General features: G+C 41.3%; 1 protein-coding gene across 8 annotated transcripts in view; it reads right to left on the reverse strand.

Moving 5' to 3' along the window:
- Positions 1-18,455, reverse strand: part of ARID1B (AT-rich interaction domain 1B) — a 311,032-nt gene that overhangs the window by 281,394 nt on the left and 11,183 nt on the right. For all 8 annotated transcript variants that reach the window (XM_075267670.1, XM_075267667.1, XM_075267671.1 and 5 more), the window contains exon 2: positions 195-389. In XM_075267670.1, the coding sequence (XP_075123771.1) occupies positions 195-389 (195 nt within the window). The remainder of the gene's footprint in view (positions 1-194; positions 390-18,455) is intronic.

Here is an 18,455-nt window from a genome sequence, read left to right on the forward strand (position 1 = left end):
AATGAAGTTATTTTTAAGAAGATTATAGACATTAAATAGAAATCTGCTATACCTGAGTAATATCGTTGGAATCTCTTCCCTACTGTGTATGCTTTTGGGAGAAAGCAGAACTGACCATGTTGGAGCTGAACATGCCCAGTGCTAAGTAAAATGAATGCTCATCCACATCCTGACAAATAAATGATGTCACAAACCTGTTGCTGGGGATACTGCATTCCTCCCATTGTACCATGAGTACGTCCCTGTATTCCAACTGGATATCTTTGTGGGCCTTGAGGTCCATATGTCTGGCCAGGATAAGGGCTGCCTTGCTGGGTCTGTGAGTAGGGGCTACTACCCATTCCATAAAGTGGAGGCCTTTTCATTGCCATTGGATCCATTGGACTGCCCTGTAGGCACACAATGAAAACAACATTTAATATCAAGTGGCATCCTTTTATAAAATGATTTTGCAGGCATTATTGTTAGCACACAATCCATAATTTTCATATTTACAACAAACATTGCGAGAGAAGTGTGAACTAAATCCTGGAGATGTGAAGATGGTGCATTGTCCAAGCAAAGATACGCCTATCAGTTCAGAAAATCACACCTCACGAAAAGCGTTTTGCAAAAATTGATGAAATTATTATTATATTTTTATTGCCATCTATAAGCTATAGAATCTGCATACCATATAGAAGAGATTTTATCAATAAACGTAACTTTTTCAAATAATTTGAATTTAGTGAAAAAGACTCAGCAGAAGTTCTACAAACCTAAACCGGTATTTTCTCCTTCACTTCCATAATTGCTGTTTTTTGCGTCTACAAAATGCTGTGGGAGTATGTGCTTAGATGAAAAAGCAGGTTCAAAGATCTACTGTGTAGCACTAAGTATATATAATTTAAAAAGTTGCCTGGTATTTTTGTGTGCAGCAACCCCCAGTTCTGAAGCCTGCAGGTGGTTACAATGCTTGCAAAATATGCCACGCAAGGACATTTGTAGCCGGCATAATGAGCGCTCACAATGTTGTGCAATGCAAGGCTCTTATTGGCTACGGCAGGCAGTGTGATTTGGAAGCTGTGTTAAAGTTTTCTGCGTTCTTCTCTTTGATGAATGTTTTGTATTCTCTCCGTGGCTATTCTGAACACAGTACTTCAAAGCCGACTGGCTGCTTTACAAAATAAATTGGATTGAGATGTATACATACTGCACTGTAGTCTAAGCATCCCAAGCACATTCAGCCAAGCCTAGGGTGAAGCAAAAATTGCTGAGTTATAAAACTTGATTGCATTAACATTGTGTGTGTTTATATATGTATATGTACAAATATGTATTTCCTTAATATGGTAGATTACAAAGTTTCTTATATTCACCTGTACTATTCATTTACAAAAAGTCTCTTTATAATTGGAAATACGCTTTAAGTAAATTTTGGCATGGGTCACTCCATTTTAGACTGGTGTATAAATCTGCATAAGTGTCTCAACTGTGTTCAGCATGTGAAAAGAGTCACAATAATTTGTATTTTAGTAACTGAAATCCCTGTTCTTCTATTTTTAGTCTATTGGAAGATCCTACCTACTGACTGATGGCTATCGTTGCATGCACTCTCATACAGGGAAAGTTGTTAGGGCCGCCAACTGGATTCCTAGACCTCACAAAACTTTTCCAACAAAACTCTCTCACGCTAGGTTCACAGTAGAATTTGGGTTTCCATCCATCGGATCCCCTTGGGGACCCAAAAGATGGAAAACCTATCTGCTTAAAAAACTGTTAAACATGGAATCCCACGGACCCCATAAACTACAATGGGGTCCACCAGGTTTCCACCAATTTTTTATTTACTTTTTTTAAAATGTAGATTGTGAGCCCCATATAGGGTTCACAATGTACAATTTTTTCCCTATCAGTATGTCTTTGTAGAATGGGAGGAAATCCACGCGAACACGGGGAGAACATACAAACTCCTTACAGATGTTATTCCTGGCAGGATTCGAACCCAGGACTCCAGCACTACAAGGCTGCAGTGCTAACCACTGAGCTACCGTATTGCCTTGGTTTCCACCAATTTTATACTGAAGTAAGTCCTCCTTGCAGATTTTTACTCCAGCGCATTTCACAGAAAGTCTAGAGAGGAAATCTGCTTCCATTATAATTATACAGAAAACACCAGCTTTGCCATAGGTATGATTGACATGCTGCGATTTACACAAACACAACGGTATTGAAATTGCGGGATGTCCGATGCAGATATATTTCTGCAGTGTGTGGATTGGATTAGTCAGAATCCCGCCCACATTGCAGGGACTGTTAAATGCCACGTGAGACCCTGCGACCTAAAGCAGCTTTTAGAACTCCATGAGTATTAGAAGATGAGCACAACATCAGTCATAATACAAACATACTTTAACAACTGCAATTCAGGACAAGCACAGGGATTTCTGAATTCTTCACAAAAGGATACCATAAGCAAAGACTGGTGGAATCAAAAAGGAACAAGGAAGCTGTCCTAGAAACTTAGGTACCAGGAGGCCAAGTTATTTTTGGAACATTATTTTTTGGAACGTTATTTTTTAATAAAACCTCACAACTCTTTTATGTATTACTTTCACTCACTAACTTGATATGCACTTTGCCGCTGGTGTGGGCGCTGCTAAAGACAAGAAGGAACCAATACAGAGATTAAAATGTCAGAGAACCAAAGCAGTATTCTATTTAGGAGCTTCATGTTTTACTTTCTGCATCCGATTCCGTTGCCTATTAAAAACTGTTATGGCAGCAATCCACCAGGTTTAACTCTAAAAAGTCAATCCCTTATAAGGTTGCATCAATAGTCAACAATTGAAGGTGTTACCCTTTTTCTAAGATTGATGACCTATCCTTAGGATGGTCCATCAATATTAGATCTGCACGGGTCCTACACCTGGATCCCCCACAGATTATCAGTACTGGTGAGGCAGTGCTACAATACCTGCACTCACCACTACAGTTTGTACGGTGAATGAGCAGCACGCCTCGCCCATGCCATGCCTCGGTACAAGAGATCAGCAGGGGTCTCAGACCGCCAGAGATCTAATATTGATGATCAATCTTTGTGCCTAACATTGCACAAAGTGGTCAAGAAAACACATCCACAACCATTTTATAAAAAAAAAAAATTTAACCTTCCATTTTTATGAAGGGCAACTTGTTCTTGGTAACACAAAATAGATTTTCTTTGTACAGCTACTATAGATATTTGGTAAAAATATGTAAGAATGTAATGTAAATGTTTATTGTATCAATGCCAATGATTTTCAAATGCTTTGGTTCTGTTAGAGCTGATGATTTTTGACATGATAGAAGTTTGGATTTTGTACAGATTTTACTATAATAAAGGAGAAATGTGGTAATATTTTGGTAGATACTGTTAACAGTGTTGGCTGGAAAATAACCTCCCAAGGTAGATTTCAGGTTCTCCTCCATTAACCCCTTCCCGCCAATGGCATTTTTTGATTTTTGTTTTTAAATTGTTGACTCCCCTTCCTCCCCCATCCCCTACCAAACCCTATAACTTTTTTATTTTTCCACTCAGAGAGCCATATGAGGTCTTAATGTTTGCGGGACAAATTTTCTTCATGATGCCACCATTAATAATTCTGTACAATACACTGGAAAGCTGGAAAAAAAAAAAAAAAAAAAATCAGAATGTGGTGGATTTGAAGAAAAAGTGCATTTGTGCGATTTTCTGACGGATTCGTTTTTACAGCACTAGGCAGCTAAAATGACATGTCACCTATATTCTATGTTTCGGTATGATTCTGAGTATACCAAATTTATATGGTTTTATTTACTTTTTAACCCCTTAACAAAAATCCAAAACTGTGCCAAAATTGTTTTTTTCTAAAAGTCACCATATTCTGACTTTTTATAATTCCGAATACAGGAATGCATAGGGCGTCCTTATTTGTGGGGTTGGGTGTACTTTTCAGTTATACCATTTTGGGGAAATGCTTTTTCTTTGATAAGTTTTATTCAAATTTTCATCAGAAGCAAAACAGTGAAAAAATGGTGGTTTGGTACTTTTGACTTCTTTTTCCTGCTACGGCATTTACCGTATAGGAAAAATATTTTTATCGATTTGTAGAGCGGGTGTTTTCAGACACAGGGATACCTAATGTGTATGTGTTTCACAGTATTTAAGTGCTTTTATATGTGTTCTAGGGAAAGGGGGGTGATTAGAATTTTTTAATACTTTTAACTTTTTTTTTTTTTTACTTTAATTTTTATTTTTTGCATTTATTAGACCCCCTAGGGGGTCTTGAACCCCAGGAGGCCTGATCACTAATGCAATGCATTGCAAAAAATCGTCATTTCTTTTGTAGGCTGCATGTAAAAGCTCCCCAGCCTGTCTGCAGTGCTTTTCTAAGGCTCTCGGCTGTTATGCCGACATGACATTGGCCCTGGAGCTTGCTCCAGGCACCAGTGATCACCGGAAAAATGGCGACGCGCATGCACCACCGAGAAAATGGCACATTGGTCAGCTTTGACCGAGGCGCTGGAAGGATTAATGCCCACAATTGGTGTGGGAACCGGCTATGGGCATTAGCGCATGATGTCTGCTGTATGTTACAGCAGACACCAGGCGGCTATGATGGCCGCCCGACTCCTGGGCGGCCAACATAGTAAAACACCCGTCATCCGCCGTATTAGTACAACGGATGTCGGGAAGGGGTTAAGGTATACATACACCCATGTATAAACGTGGGCGCATCTCTCCTGAATCAGCAATAAAATCGGCTATGTGCAGACTTCTCAAGATGAAGAGTTTGTTAAGCTATTACCAGACACCTCTTGCAGAACATATCGGGCATACTACATTTCACAAGACTTTGCACAGACACTGCATATATACACATTCGTTCAAGGATAGTCTAAAATCAATATTGGACAGGGCAGCATTATTAATAACAATAATAATAATAATAATAATAATAATAATAAATGATGATAATAAAAATTCACACTAATCAAGTGAATAAGAATTTACAAAACAAGGGAAAAGGATTGTGTACTTTGATGCATACACTGCTGCACACAAAAAAAAAGTCACTGCTGATTAATATCGAACAATAAATTATATTAATAAAACAGTTACTTGGTTTTATATTTTAAACTGGGTTTACAAAGGAAAAAACTCTGGGTAACTATTTCCCAACACTGCACCAGAGACAGATGAAGTGAACCCCTGTAATTCTAGACAAAATCAGCTTGAGTTTTGTCAATATTAATGCAGAGCTAAGCAGAAGAACTGACCCAAATAGCAAAATAGTTCAACTGTCTTTGTGTTTTCAGCAGTGGCATAAGCCATACATTCAGCACTGCAACAGGTATTCATGTGCAGACTCCCACAGGCTAGCAGGTACAACAATCCTTTTGTGTGTATCTGAATGCAAGCCAAAACGTCTGCCTTTGTATTGAACAAACCTGTTTTCTGCTGATAACAAAGCCCTAAGTTGTGAAACCTTGCAGTCATGCCTGTGACTAACAGCTGCTGCTCTGCAAGAACAGACAGATGCGGCATGAGCCCGGCTACGTCACTACCTCTTTAAGCAAAATAGGAGATTTTATTTAACCCAGCCTTCAATGCTTTCATCATTTTGAAGCCATGAAAACAGAATGACCACAATTTTATCCTAATGTCCCAATGTTGGGGTCACTACCATTTTATTAACGTAAACTTATCCTTTAGTGCTATTCGTTTATATTCGATCCCAAGCTTGAAGACAACAGCAAAGCATCTATAAGGCCAGGTTCACATGGGGTCACATGAAATCAATGGGAGTTGGTCAGTTCTTTTTTCCGGGAGCGATTTGTTCCGGCTCCTGGAAAAAAAGAAGTGACATCCTCATTCTTCAGGTGGATTCGCCTCGCGACATCCGTCTGAAGACACCTCCCTCCCGACTAGGCCCACTCATTTGGGCCTAATCCAGATCGGAGTACCGCGACTGTATGCCGCTGCACTGCATCCAGTCGCAGCTACCTGTTTTTTTGGAACGCTATCTGAGGCCAGGAAATATAATATACCAACAAATATCAGAAAATTTTGTATATGCATTTATAGAAAAAAAATGCTATTTTGAGAGCCTTAGTAAAAAGGTGCCATTCTGTGTTCAAATTTACAATAACGAAAAACTAAAAAGGACCTATGTTTTAACAAGTTTGATGTTAAAAAATTGTGTAAGTGGTGAGTTTTTCAAATGTTTTCCATGTTATTATCAATATTAAGAAAAATCTTAAAAATCCTGCAGTTTTGACTTTTCCCACTAGGCAATATATTATGCGGAGACTTCCTGTTTTCTGCAGATTTCTTTCAAGCAGCCACTGTCCCAAAACTCTCCCATACAAGTGAATAGGGTCTACTCCTGTCCATTGTATCTATGGACCATGGTCCTTCTATAGGAAACAAAGTCACAATGTTTTAGGCTTAGTGGCTAAAAATTGGAATTGCAAGATTTTTAGGATTTTTGTTTTAAATAAATACAGATCTTAATTTTTAAAATAAAAAAAAAAAAAAAAAAATCATCAATACTTTTTTAACACAAAAACGTGATTTAAATAATAGCTCACTGCCTGGTGACACATTCCCTTTAAAGGCTGTGTCCACCTTAGAAAACATATTTTTCCTTTCCACCACATCCAAAATGAGAAATGAAATGGCTTTGTAATTGTTTGTAATTAACCCTTTCCAAAGGGTTTGGCAGATGTTGGCTCTTTAAACATGATCCTGGCACATCTGTTTCACACAGCAAACATCTGCCAACAGTATCTATGTTTGGAGAAAGCTCCTAACATGGCCATTTAACATCTCAGAGCAGTAATTCATTATGACCAGGTCATCTGAAAGGTAATTTTGTGGGAGGGGTCTGCTTCAAGTGGCCAAACTACCCCCAATGAAATTGCAGAACTTTTTGGTTGTTATTATAGATGGAAGCCTTCTGAAGGTGCCTAAGCATGCGATTATAAAATTCCTGCTTTAGGTACAATTTATAGAAAAATACATAGAGATTTAGCCATAGACTGCATGGAATTCAGTCTATGGTATAAGCAAATTTCCAGTACTTACTTTACATAATTGTGAAAAAAAAAAAAAAGGTCAATCTATCAAAACATAAGTACTAGTCCTAGGGCATTGGGAGGCAGTATTTACTTAAGGCGATTTTAACCTATGGGGTGTTGAGCTATATTAATTTAAAGGTGAACATGATTGATTTAAAGAGATATGCAGGAGTATTATTACTTAGCGGGGCACAGGGGGCATTATTAATTGATCGGTACTCCTGATCATTTTTATGCAAGCAGCAGCAGAGGGTTATACTGTATCCTCCCCTCCTTACCTATGCAGAACAGCTGCAGCGGCGATATCATGTGAATGTGACCACAGGCAAACACTGTATACTGCTGAGAACATAACGTCACTGCTGCAGCTAGTATACAGAGCAGAGAAGGTGACAGCTGGACCAGCGCAGGAACAGAGAGGAGGATGCAGGTAAGTGTCAGTGCATTTTTATTTTATAAGTCTTCCCTGCTGCATGCATTAAAATGTCTAATCCTGAGCGACCCTTAATAGGAGGTATTAGTGTAACCCCCTCATGCAGGGGGGTACACTAATACCTAATGGTTATGTGGCCAAAAGAGTGCCTTCCATGTTATGATTGTTTGTATATGTTGCCATGTTCATACTCTATTCATTTGTGACATGTTTTCAAGATGTTGTTCTCTGGTATCACTTGTCCGGGTGAGTTGTGGTTTCCGTAGCGCCCCACAGTATAGTGGGTGGATCTGTAGCTGGAACAGGAAATAGAGCAGAGAGGAAGTAGTATTCAGTAAGCAGCCAGGGAAGGAGAAGCAAGTAGTAGTGTGGCAGTAGCCATCTTGTGTTTCAGACACTGTGTGCTGTGAGGAAATGCCACAGCAGCAGCAGCAGGGGAGAGAAGCTGTGACAGTGCCCTGCATCACCATCAGTAAGAGGATAGGATAAGCAGAGCTACAACCCTGGCAGCCTGCACCTCCCTCTACAAGGTAACTGAACTCCTGCAGGGGACCAGAAGCTGGACCTGCAGACATCTTAGACTCTCTGCTAATACATAGGAAGGTTTCAGCTAGCTACAAGCCACTGTGCCACAGCTCACTGCTACCGGACAAGTGAACCAGCAGATGCCTGTTACAATAAAGCAGTGAGCACTTCAACTGATCCTGGCCTGGACATTGCCTTCCTTGCAGCTAAGCCCTGGGCACAAGCTCCTAGTTGGAGGGGAGCACCAGCATCCACATCACCATCTCAGCCCAGGAACCTGCGGGTGTCTCATTACTCCAACTGGCGTCACATCTAACTAACTCTACCTATTACCCTGTGCACCTCTCCTGGGAGTTCTGGTGCCTATAAGGTCACCGTGACAGTCCAGCTTCCTGCACGGTTCTCCCAGGGTGGTCTCATTAGTAACTGAGGTAGCACACAGGGGCATTATTAATTTAAAGATACATATGGGAGCATTCATTTTCAAGGGAATTTTATATTATATATTTTATAATTGGGATAGCAGCACATTGGGGACTTTCTGTAGTAAAGAACAATGTGGGTCGGGTGCCTGGAAAAGTGAGGAGCCAAAGATGTCTGTATAGCAAACTTTACAGAGGCAAATCACAGGTGAAGAAGTGGTCATGGCGGTCCAGATAGCAGAGACAAGAAATATGATCATCACCTGTAAGTCACTAAATGTTTCCTGTGCTTTATTCACTTACATGGTCTGCAGACCCCTGTGTAGAGCCGCTATTGGCCACTGTATAGTGATATATTGGTATAACTGGGTTGGGGGACCGCTTGGATATGTCTGCCCCACCTGTTCCAAACCCATTGTTACACTTCTGATTGTATTCTTTTTTGGGTCTCTGAATAGTTCCATTTGTATTATGTTTGATTTCTAATTACTTTAATATGTGTATTGGCAGATTTTCCTAGCCCCTCTGAACTGAACTTACAGCATTAGGGTGAGTTCACACTATGTAAACGGCAGCTTATTCTGAACGTAAAACACGTTCAGAATAAGCGGCGTATAAAGCAGTTCCATTCATTTCTATGGGAGCAGGGATATGATCGCTCCCCATAGAAATGAATGGGCTGCTTTTTTCACTACGAGCACTCCCATTGAAGTGAATGGGAAGTGCCGGCGTGTACGGCTCGGCATGAGCAGAGCTTGCCGTATACGCCGGCACTTCCCATTCACTTCAATGGGAGTGCTCATAGTGAAAAAAGCAGCCCATTCACTTCTATGGGGAGCGCTCGTATGCCGGCTCCCATAGAAATGAATGGAACTGCTTTATACGCTGCTTATTCTGAACGTGTTTTACGTTCAGAATAAGCTGCCGTTTACGTAGTGTGAACTCACCCTTATAGTGATTTATTATGCTTTGGGCTTCAGAACTACTGTGGCTCTACAGTTCTCCATGCATCATGATTACCTGACAGCAGGACAGTGGTAACTCTGAAGCCCACAGAATCATATATCTTTGTGATGCAGTGAATTTACTTCAGGAGTTGTGGACTGCATTTCTAGACCCAAATACATTTGTGTGAAAATGCAGTTAAACTAATGGCGAATTCACATCTGCACCCTTTAGGCAATCCTGCTGGGTCTTCTGCCCCAAGAAACTGGACAGGGGACAGAAACCCAGCAGTTTTTTTTTTTTAACCGTACACAAAGTCGGAGATGCAAATCTTTGCGTCCTGTTAAAAAAAAAAAAAAAAAAATGGCTTCGCCGCGGACAGGTACAAAATGCTCAAGGGCGCTCAATTTTCAAACCCATTCACGGAAAACATCAGCATTTCTGTAGGTATAATTGACATGTTGCGATTTGCAAAAATGCTCTCGGTCCATATTTCTTTCACTCACATGAAGCCCCTCATTTTTTTTTTTTTTTTATGAACCAGACAAAAATAAGTCATCTACTGAAAAACAATGCATTTATGTTACAAATTTGCCACTACAGTGGCAGAAAAATACGCCACAAAAATGTGATGTGTGAGTAAACCTCAAGGTGCTGAATCTTTTGCTAGTTGTACATCTTCCATATTTAAGTAACGTTATTAATCAGGTCCCACCTGAAACAATCTATTAAATTGATTCTAATCACTGGGCCTCTCAAGTGAAGCTTTGTATAATCAGCATTTCATTTTAGGAAATTAATTGCCTGATTGATTCTCCGGAGGTAGTCAGCTGTCATTGCCTTGCTGTCATAATTTTTGAGAAGGGGTGTCACAACAATAAGATCTGAATGCAAAACCATTCAAAATCAGTTTTACTCCTGTACCTATTTTGTTAAGCTGGATATGATGCCTAAACACATACTTAGCTCAGGGTATACGATCCATTTCAATCAGATACATACAAATATTATAGTACCGTACTCTTATTTTATACAGTCTTTTAAATAAATTTAATAAAGTCATTCTCTAAAATATTTTTTTTTGTAACTACCTCCCCAAAAACTATAAAAATAAATTAAATTTGATTTTCGCTAGGCCTAAGGCACCACGCATTTAAAGATTGCAGTGGGAAATTCAATAGCATGCCTACTGTGTGGGGCTCTGGCCTAGCTCTGCACTTAAATACTTAACTCCCTGTGAGTATCTAACGGTAAGAATTGAGTGAGCGCCTGTTAACGTGACATGACGCGCTGTTATGTTGTGATGCTAGTGCTGGCATCATCGGGAGAAGATGTCAGCCGCAATATATACTATTGATATACACTCACCGGCCACTTTATTAGGTACACCATGCTAGTAACGGGTTGGACCCCCTTTTGCCTTCAGAACTGCCTCAATTCTTCGTGGCATAGATTCAACAAGGTGCTGGAAGCATTCCTCAGAGATTTTGGTCCATATTGACATGATGGCATCACACAGTTGCCGCAGATTTGTCGGCTGCACATCCATGATGCGAATCTCCCGTTCCACCACATCCCAAAGATGCTCTATTGGATTGAGATCTGGTGACTGTGGAGGCCATTGGAGTACAGTGAACTCATTGTCATGTTCAAGAAACCAGTCTGAGATGATTCCAGCTTTATGACATGGCGCATTATCCTGCTGAAAGTAGCCATCAGATGTTGGGTACATTGTGGTCATAAAGGGATGGACATGGTCAGCAACAATACTCAGGTAGGCTTTGGCGTTGCTACGATGCTCAATTGGTACCAAGGGGCCCAAAGAGTGCCAAGAAAATATTCCCCACACCATGACACCACCACCACCACCAGCCTGAACCGTTGATACAAGGCAGGATGGATCCATGCTTTCATGTTGTTGACGCCAAATTCTGACCCTACCATCCGAATGTCGCAGCAGAAATCGAGACTCATCAGACCAGGCAACGTTTTTCCAATCTTCAATTGTCCAATTTCGATGAGCTTGTGCAAATTGTAGCCTCAGTTTCCTGTTCTTAGCTGAAAGGAGTGGCACCCGGTGTGGTCTTCTGCTGCTGTAGCCCATCTGCCTCAAAGTTCGACGTACTGTGCGTTCAGAGATGCTCTTCTGGCTACCTTGGTTGTAACGGGTGGCTATTTGAGTCACTGTTGCCTTTCTATCAGCTCGAACCAGTCTGGCCATTCTCCTCTGACCTCTGGCATCAACAACGCATTTCCGCCCACAGAACTGCCGCTCACTGGATGTTTTTTCTTTTTCGGACCATTCTCTGTAAACCCTAGAGATGGTTGTGCGTGAAAATCCCAGTAGATCAGCAGTTTCTGAAATACTCAGACCAGCCCTTCTGGCACCAACAACCATGCCACGTTCAAAGGCACTCAAATCACCTTTCTTCCCCATACTGATGCTCGGTTTGAACTGCAGGAGATTGTCTTGACCATGTCTACATGCTTAAATGCACTGAGTTGCCGCCATGTGATTGGCTGATTAGAAATTAAGTGTTAACGAGCAGTTAGACAGGTGTACCTAATAAAGTGGCCGGTGAGTGTAGTCTTCTAATGGCTGCCAGCAGTGTCAGACTGGAATGTCTATGGCCCACCAGTGGAATGCATTGTAGGGGCCCACCCTACTGTTACTGGCATACAAACCATAAACAGCACTTTACTAGCCCCATAAGATTTATCTCATTTTTCTGGTATAAATAATGCCTGAATTCTACGCCAGCAATATGCTAGTATGGAGTTCTGTTTAGGCGCGTGGACCATGGAAGAGGCACCTAAGTTAGGGCTCATTCACATCTGCGCCCGGTGCCCTTTCTGCAGGTTTCCGTTTCCTGTACAAAACAGAGGCAGGAGACGGAAACCTGCAGGAGTCTCTCTCACCCATTCATTTGAATGGGTGAGAAAGCTGAGCGGCAGTGAGCGTTTTATGCTCTCCACCGTGAAACCGGGTTTTTTTAATCCGGACACAGAGTCGGACATGCAGTACTCTGTGTCCGGATTTTAAAAAACGGTTTCGCGGCGGAGAGCATAAAACGCTCACTGCCGCTCACGGCCGGACCCGGTCTGTGGTTTCCGTCTTCTTGCATGCAGAAGACGGAAACCACAGAACGGAGTGCCGAACGCAGGTGTGAGCCTAGAGTTATGAGTAGGTATGCACTTCATTATAAATTAGGGCCAAACTCCAGCAGGTAGAAAACATTGTTTCATAAACCAGTCCTTATATTTTCTACATTACTCTGTATTGATTGTAGCATCTGAGGGGTTAAAGGGCTGAGCAGGCACCATCACTGCAGCATAATGATACATTGGTTGGCAATAACAAAACTACAATTCTGAGCAGATTCTGAGGATTTGGGGCTTGGATTTCTCAGAGGTTCAGGGAAGGGTAAGGGTCTGTTCAGACTGCAGAAAATGAAGCGGTAATAAAATGGATTTCTGCCTTCATTTTCTAGCTCTACAGCTCCCTGCAGGGGAAAGCCAAAGCAAAGCTTCATCTGCTGATCACCCCTTTTCTTTGACCCACGTGGTATAAAGCCGCCTTTATTTGTGCTAAAATGGTATAATGCACTCTTTACTGGTACTACAAAGTAAACTCCACCACAGTGACTTGTTCACCTCATGGGTACCTACTATGTCGTAATGTTGTTGGAAGCCTATTGAAGGGCCCTAATTATGTGGAAGCCACCCACCTTTATAATATAATGGGTTATGGTCTCTAGATTTTAAGGACACGTTGATCCAGGGTTTTATACTGACTGCCAGATTTGGAGTCGGGAAGGAATTTTTTCCCCTGAAATAGGGCAATTGGCATGAGCCTCACGGGGTTTTTTGCCTTCCCTTGGATCAACACTGTAGGGGATTGTAGGGTTATAGGTTGGACTTGATGGACTCATGTCTTTATCCAACCTCATCTACTATGTAACTATGTAACCTTTCACAAAATGGCCTTAGACTTTGTCAGGTCCTTACTAGAGATGAGCGAGTACTATTCGAAACTCCTGTTTCGAATAGTACGCACTCATAGGAATGAATGAGTGCAGCCGGCATGCAGGGGGTTAAGTGGCCGGCCACCGGCAAAGTCTGCGTGCCGGCCGCTTCCATTCATTCCTATAGGTGCATGCTATTCGAAACGGCCATTTCGAATAGTACTCGCTTATCTCTAGTCCTTACCCAAGACTGGCTTGTGTACCTGTTTAGTATATTTATTCATTCTTTGTGCATGTTATTGTGCATTGTATTATGTGCCTTGTGCCATTTATTGTTGTGCATATGATGATGACGTATTGCACTGCATCATGCATCACCATCACTAATATTTGCTGAATCATTGCACTTTCTGGCATGGTGAATCTAAACAAACAGAACTCAGTTGTGCCCATTGATGCCACAGGCTGCGATCTTTTTGTGCCAGCTGATGTACAGCCTTCACATGCTACTGCCTGATGCCTTGTATTCATAGTAGGCAGACAGTTTCCCTATAAAAAGCTTTTCCTGCTCCTTTCTGGTTTTCCGTCTATAGCAGTTACTCATTCGCTTCTGGATTTGAGCCCTGACTGTATTAAAAAGCTTAGGTAGCAAACCTAATGTGTCTGTAAAGTGGGACCCAAGTGAGAACTGAGCTCTGTGCTGCCCCGCTTGAGAACGTTGATCCTTCCAGCAACTGCTAACAACTACACTATGTGATCAAAAGTATCCGGAAACCTGGCTGAAAATGACTTACAAGTTCATGGCGCCCTCCATCGGTAATGCTGGAATTCAATATGGTGTTGGCCCACCCTTAGCCTTGATGACAGCTTCCACTCTCGCAGGCATACGTTCAATCAGGTGCTGAAAGGTTTCTTGGGAAATGGCAGCCCATTCTTCACGGAGTGCTGCACTGAGGAGAGGTATCGATGTAGGTCGGTGAGGCCTGGCACGAAGTCGGCGTTCCAAAATATCCCAAAAGTGTTCTATAGGATTCAAGTCAGGACTCTGTGCAGGCCAGTCCATTACAGAGATGTTATTGTTGTGTAACCACTCCGCCACAGGCCGTGCAGTATGAACAGGTGCTCGATCATGTTGAAAGATGCAATCGCCATCCCCGAATTGCTCTTCAGCAGTGGGAAGCAAGAAGGTGTTTAAAACATCAATGTAGGTCTGTGCTGTGACAGTGCCACGCAAAACAACAAGGGGTGCAAGCCCCCTCCATGAAAAACACGACCACACCATAACACCACCGCCTCCGAATTATACTGTTGGCACTACACACACTGGCAGACGACGTTCACTGGGCATTCTTCATACCCACACCCTGCCATCGGATCGCCACATTGTGTACCGTGATTCGTCACTCCACACAACGTTTTTCCACTGTTCAATTGTCCAATGTTTACACTCCTTACACCAAGCGAGGCGACGTTTTGCATTGACCTGCGTGATGTGTGGCACCCAATCACCTGACCACGTTCGAAGTCCATGAGTTCCGCGGAGCGCCCCATTCTGCTCTCTCACGATGTCTAATGTCTACTGAGGTCGCTGATATGGAGTACCTGGCAGTAGGTGGCAGCCAATGCACCTAATATGAAAAACGTACGTTTTGGGGGGATGTCTGGATACTTTTGATCACATAGTGTATGACTGAACAACTGGTGGTGCTGGTGACAACAAACCATAAGTTACTAAGACTATTTTTATTTTTATTTTGTCTGCATCTCTACAAGCACTTAAGTATTGGATATCCATTTACCCTGCATTTTCACTATTGTTGTGGACGTACAGGTTTCCTTAGGTGATAGGTCTGGTTTAACAATCAGATGTAGAGCATTATCCTTCCAGTCACTGCTAAACAACTGTTCACAGAGTAGAGAGTCAATAATAAGATCCCGTCCCTACAGCATCAATATACTGAACAGCAATAAGTAAAGGGACAAGTCTTCAGAATGGTTTCTAGCTTTTAGTCCTCCTAGACCGGCGATTCCCAACCAGAGTTCCCTGCTTTAACAAGGCCGAGAACACTTTTGTATATAATTTGGGCTAATACTTCTGTTAAGAGACAGCAGAAGTTACATATAGATATAGATATGGGATATGGATTGTTTATTGCTGCCAGTCCCCCTCTTTTCACAGGACATAAAAGACTAGATACTAACCATAACAGTTTTGTAAAAAAAAAACAAAAAACTCTGATCTAACATGTTGGATTGTTTTCATGTGTTGTCAGATACAGTCATTGGTAATTCTTGGAAAGTTCTTTGTGTCAGACAACAAATTAGCACCCTAATAAAAGCCCAAATCACAGTCAGAGCAGAAGCTCAGATCACTTGTCATTGTAATGTACGGCTCTGTCATCCAGAACAACCAAGACAGACAAGTTGTTTGGGCACTTTTTTTTCTCTGTCAGAGCTATATGCTTGAAGTAATCCTGAAGGAGAACCTACCGTATATAGGCACACAGTGGGATACTATGCTGCTTATACATTCCATGAAGTGTAGATAGTATTTCTAGGATAGTTAGGAAGGATTGCACCTATCCTGTAAATCCTACTCCAGCACTCTATATTTCTAAGAGTGAGGAGAAGCACAGACACTTCAGCCTGGGATAGCGCCACTAACAACTACCCTTATATAGACAATTATATCACTAGAAATGACGTTCCGGTGACACAAATGTCTTTATATGGCAGCTCCCCTAAGACAAATAAATTGCTGGCGCTTCACTAGGGAAGTTTCAATATGGGCGATTATCCTGCTTTCACATATAATGGGGTTAGAGAGAGAAATAAGTCATTGGAGGCCCCCTCTAGAGCCATGGGATTATTACACATATTAACGATATGCAATCCCTTGGAGCCAAATCTGAAAAAAAAAAAATCTTGTTACTTGAGGGGCATACTGCCACAGCTACCACCACTGCAAGCACTCCGCCAGACTTGTCCTGCTGCCTGCTTCATCACATTCCACTATAGCACACTGTTGGCGACACAGTGTTGGTAGCAAAAAACAAAACAGTTTTGATTTCACATCACTGCTCCCATAAAGGAATAATTTTTAGTGCCTTTTTTTCTGTTCCGTCACAAATTTATCTCTGAAATAACAAGCCTGTAGCACTTACAAGTCATTAAAAGGGGCTAATGCTTCTGTAAAATTATTGATTTTTGCAATATAACCACCTTGTGTGTCTAAAACACAAGGGCAAGAACCTTTTTCCTAAAGAAAGGGGCTCTGATAGTGTTATGGACTAGGTTTTAAGCAATTTAAGCTGTGGTTTATACCAAACTTGTTTGTCCCAAAAGGAATCTCGGGAGTGAGCCATGCAAAATGAATTTTGAGAAGTTTTGTCTATCTTTACCTGACACGTCAATGAATAGGAGGTATTGCACAATCATCCTATACCACTGATTTTCAGGGTTACATGTGGCTAAAGAAAAATGTTGCTTTCAACCGTTTCCCCCCCCCCCCCTCTCCCACATGCTACAACATGGAGCTAGGTGCTTGAAGATCTGATTATTTGAGGATGAAGTGATAGCTGCTACTTCCTTGATTTGAATAACCTTTCAGCTTGTCCTTCTTAATGTTGCAGTTTCAGTGCTGAGCAGTGTACAGGTGCATCTCAATAAATTAGTATTAGTATATTTTTGAAAAGTTAATTTATCTCAGTAATTCAAATTAAAAACTGAAAATTCATATATTTTAGATTAATTTCAAGCATTTATTTCTTTGAATGTGATGATGATTATGGTTTACAGCAAATGAAAACCCAAAAGATACTATATCAAAAAATTTGAATATTTTGAAAAACTTCAAATATTGTAGACAAGGTGGTGCTCGAATCATCTAAATCAACACAAACCATCTTCCTAGGGTTCCTAAGGCTTTAAATGGTCCCTTATTCTGGTTCAGTAGGCTAATATTAAGTCTAATGTCAACTGTCTACTACTTCCCTCTTTAAGGAGAAGCCAATTTCATTTCCAGCAGGACTTGGAGCCTGCTCACACTGCCAAAGGTATCAATACCTAGTTTAAATAATCACAGTATCACTGTTCTCGATTGTCCAGCAAGCTCGTCTGACCAGAACTCCATAGAGAATCTATGGAGTATTGTGAAGAGGAAGATGAGAATCACCAGACCCAACAATGCAACAATAATGAAGACCACTGTCAAAGCAACCTAGGCTTCCATAACACCTTAGCAGTACCACAGGCTGACCTCCATGCCACACCGAACTGATGCAGTAATTATTGCATAAGGAGCCCGACCAAGTATTTTCTGAGATACTAAGTTTTGGGTTTCCATTGGCTGTAAGTCAATCAACATTAACAGAAAGAGATGCTTTAAATACATCAGCGCATGTGTAATGATTCTACAAAATATAGGAGGATAACTTTTTGAATTGAATTACTGAAATAAACTCTTCAAAGATATTCTAATTTATTGAAATCTACCTGTGTATATGTAGCCATACAATCTGCCTCTATAAACATGAGCGGAATGTTCTAAAGGGCTCACTGTTTTTGAGCATGGTACTACAATAGGATGTCACTGTTACAAGTCAGTTCATGAAAATTCTTCTTCCTAGATATCCTAGGATGAACTGAAATTGCATTCTTGGAAAGTGGAAGCATTTAAGAGCCAAAGGAACAAAGTGGCAGACCACATAAGCATATAACCAGTTAAGTGACAAGCCACAACATGGAGTCACCATGTGCAGAGTGCCAAACCTACTCTGCCCTTAACATCAGCACAACTGTGTACTGGGAGCTTCAGGGATGGGCTTCCATGGCTGAGCAGCTATTTATCCCAGGCATGTTTAAATTACATCTGCCAGAAGTTTGTTACAAGGCGCAACTACTAAATGTGCAAAAAGGTGATTACATGCCTGTCTACTATGTAAAGTTTGGTGGCGGAAGGATAATACCATACGGTTGTTTTTCAGAAGCTAGTCTATACTCTACGCTCTAGTGACAGAAAATTTTAATGCTTCAGCATATCAGACATTTGGACCATTATTTGCCTCTAATTTTGTGGTAATA

This window comes from Leptodactylus fuscus, chromosome 3, assembly GCF_031893055.1.
Source record: "Leptodactylus fuscus isolate aLepFus1 chromosome 3, aLepFus1.hap2, whole genome shotgun sequence".
Lineage (NCBI taxonomy): Eukaryota > Metazoa > Chordata > Amphibia > Anura > Leptodactylidae > Leptodactylus > Leptodactylus fuscus.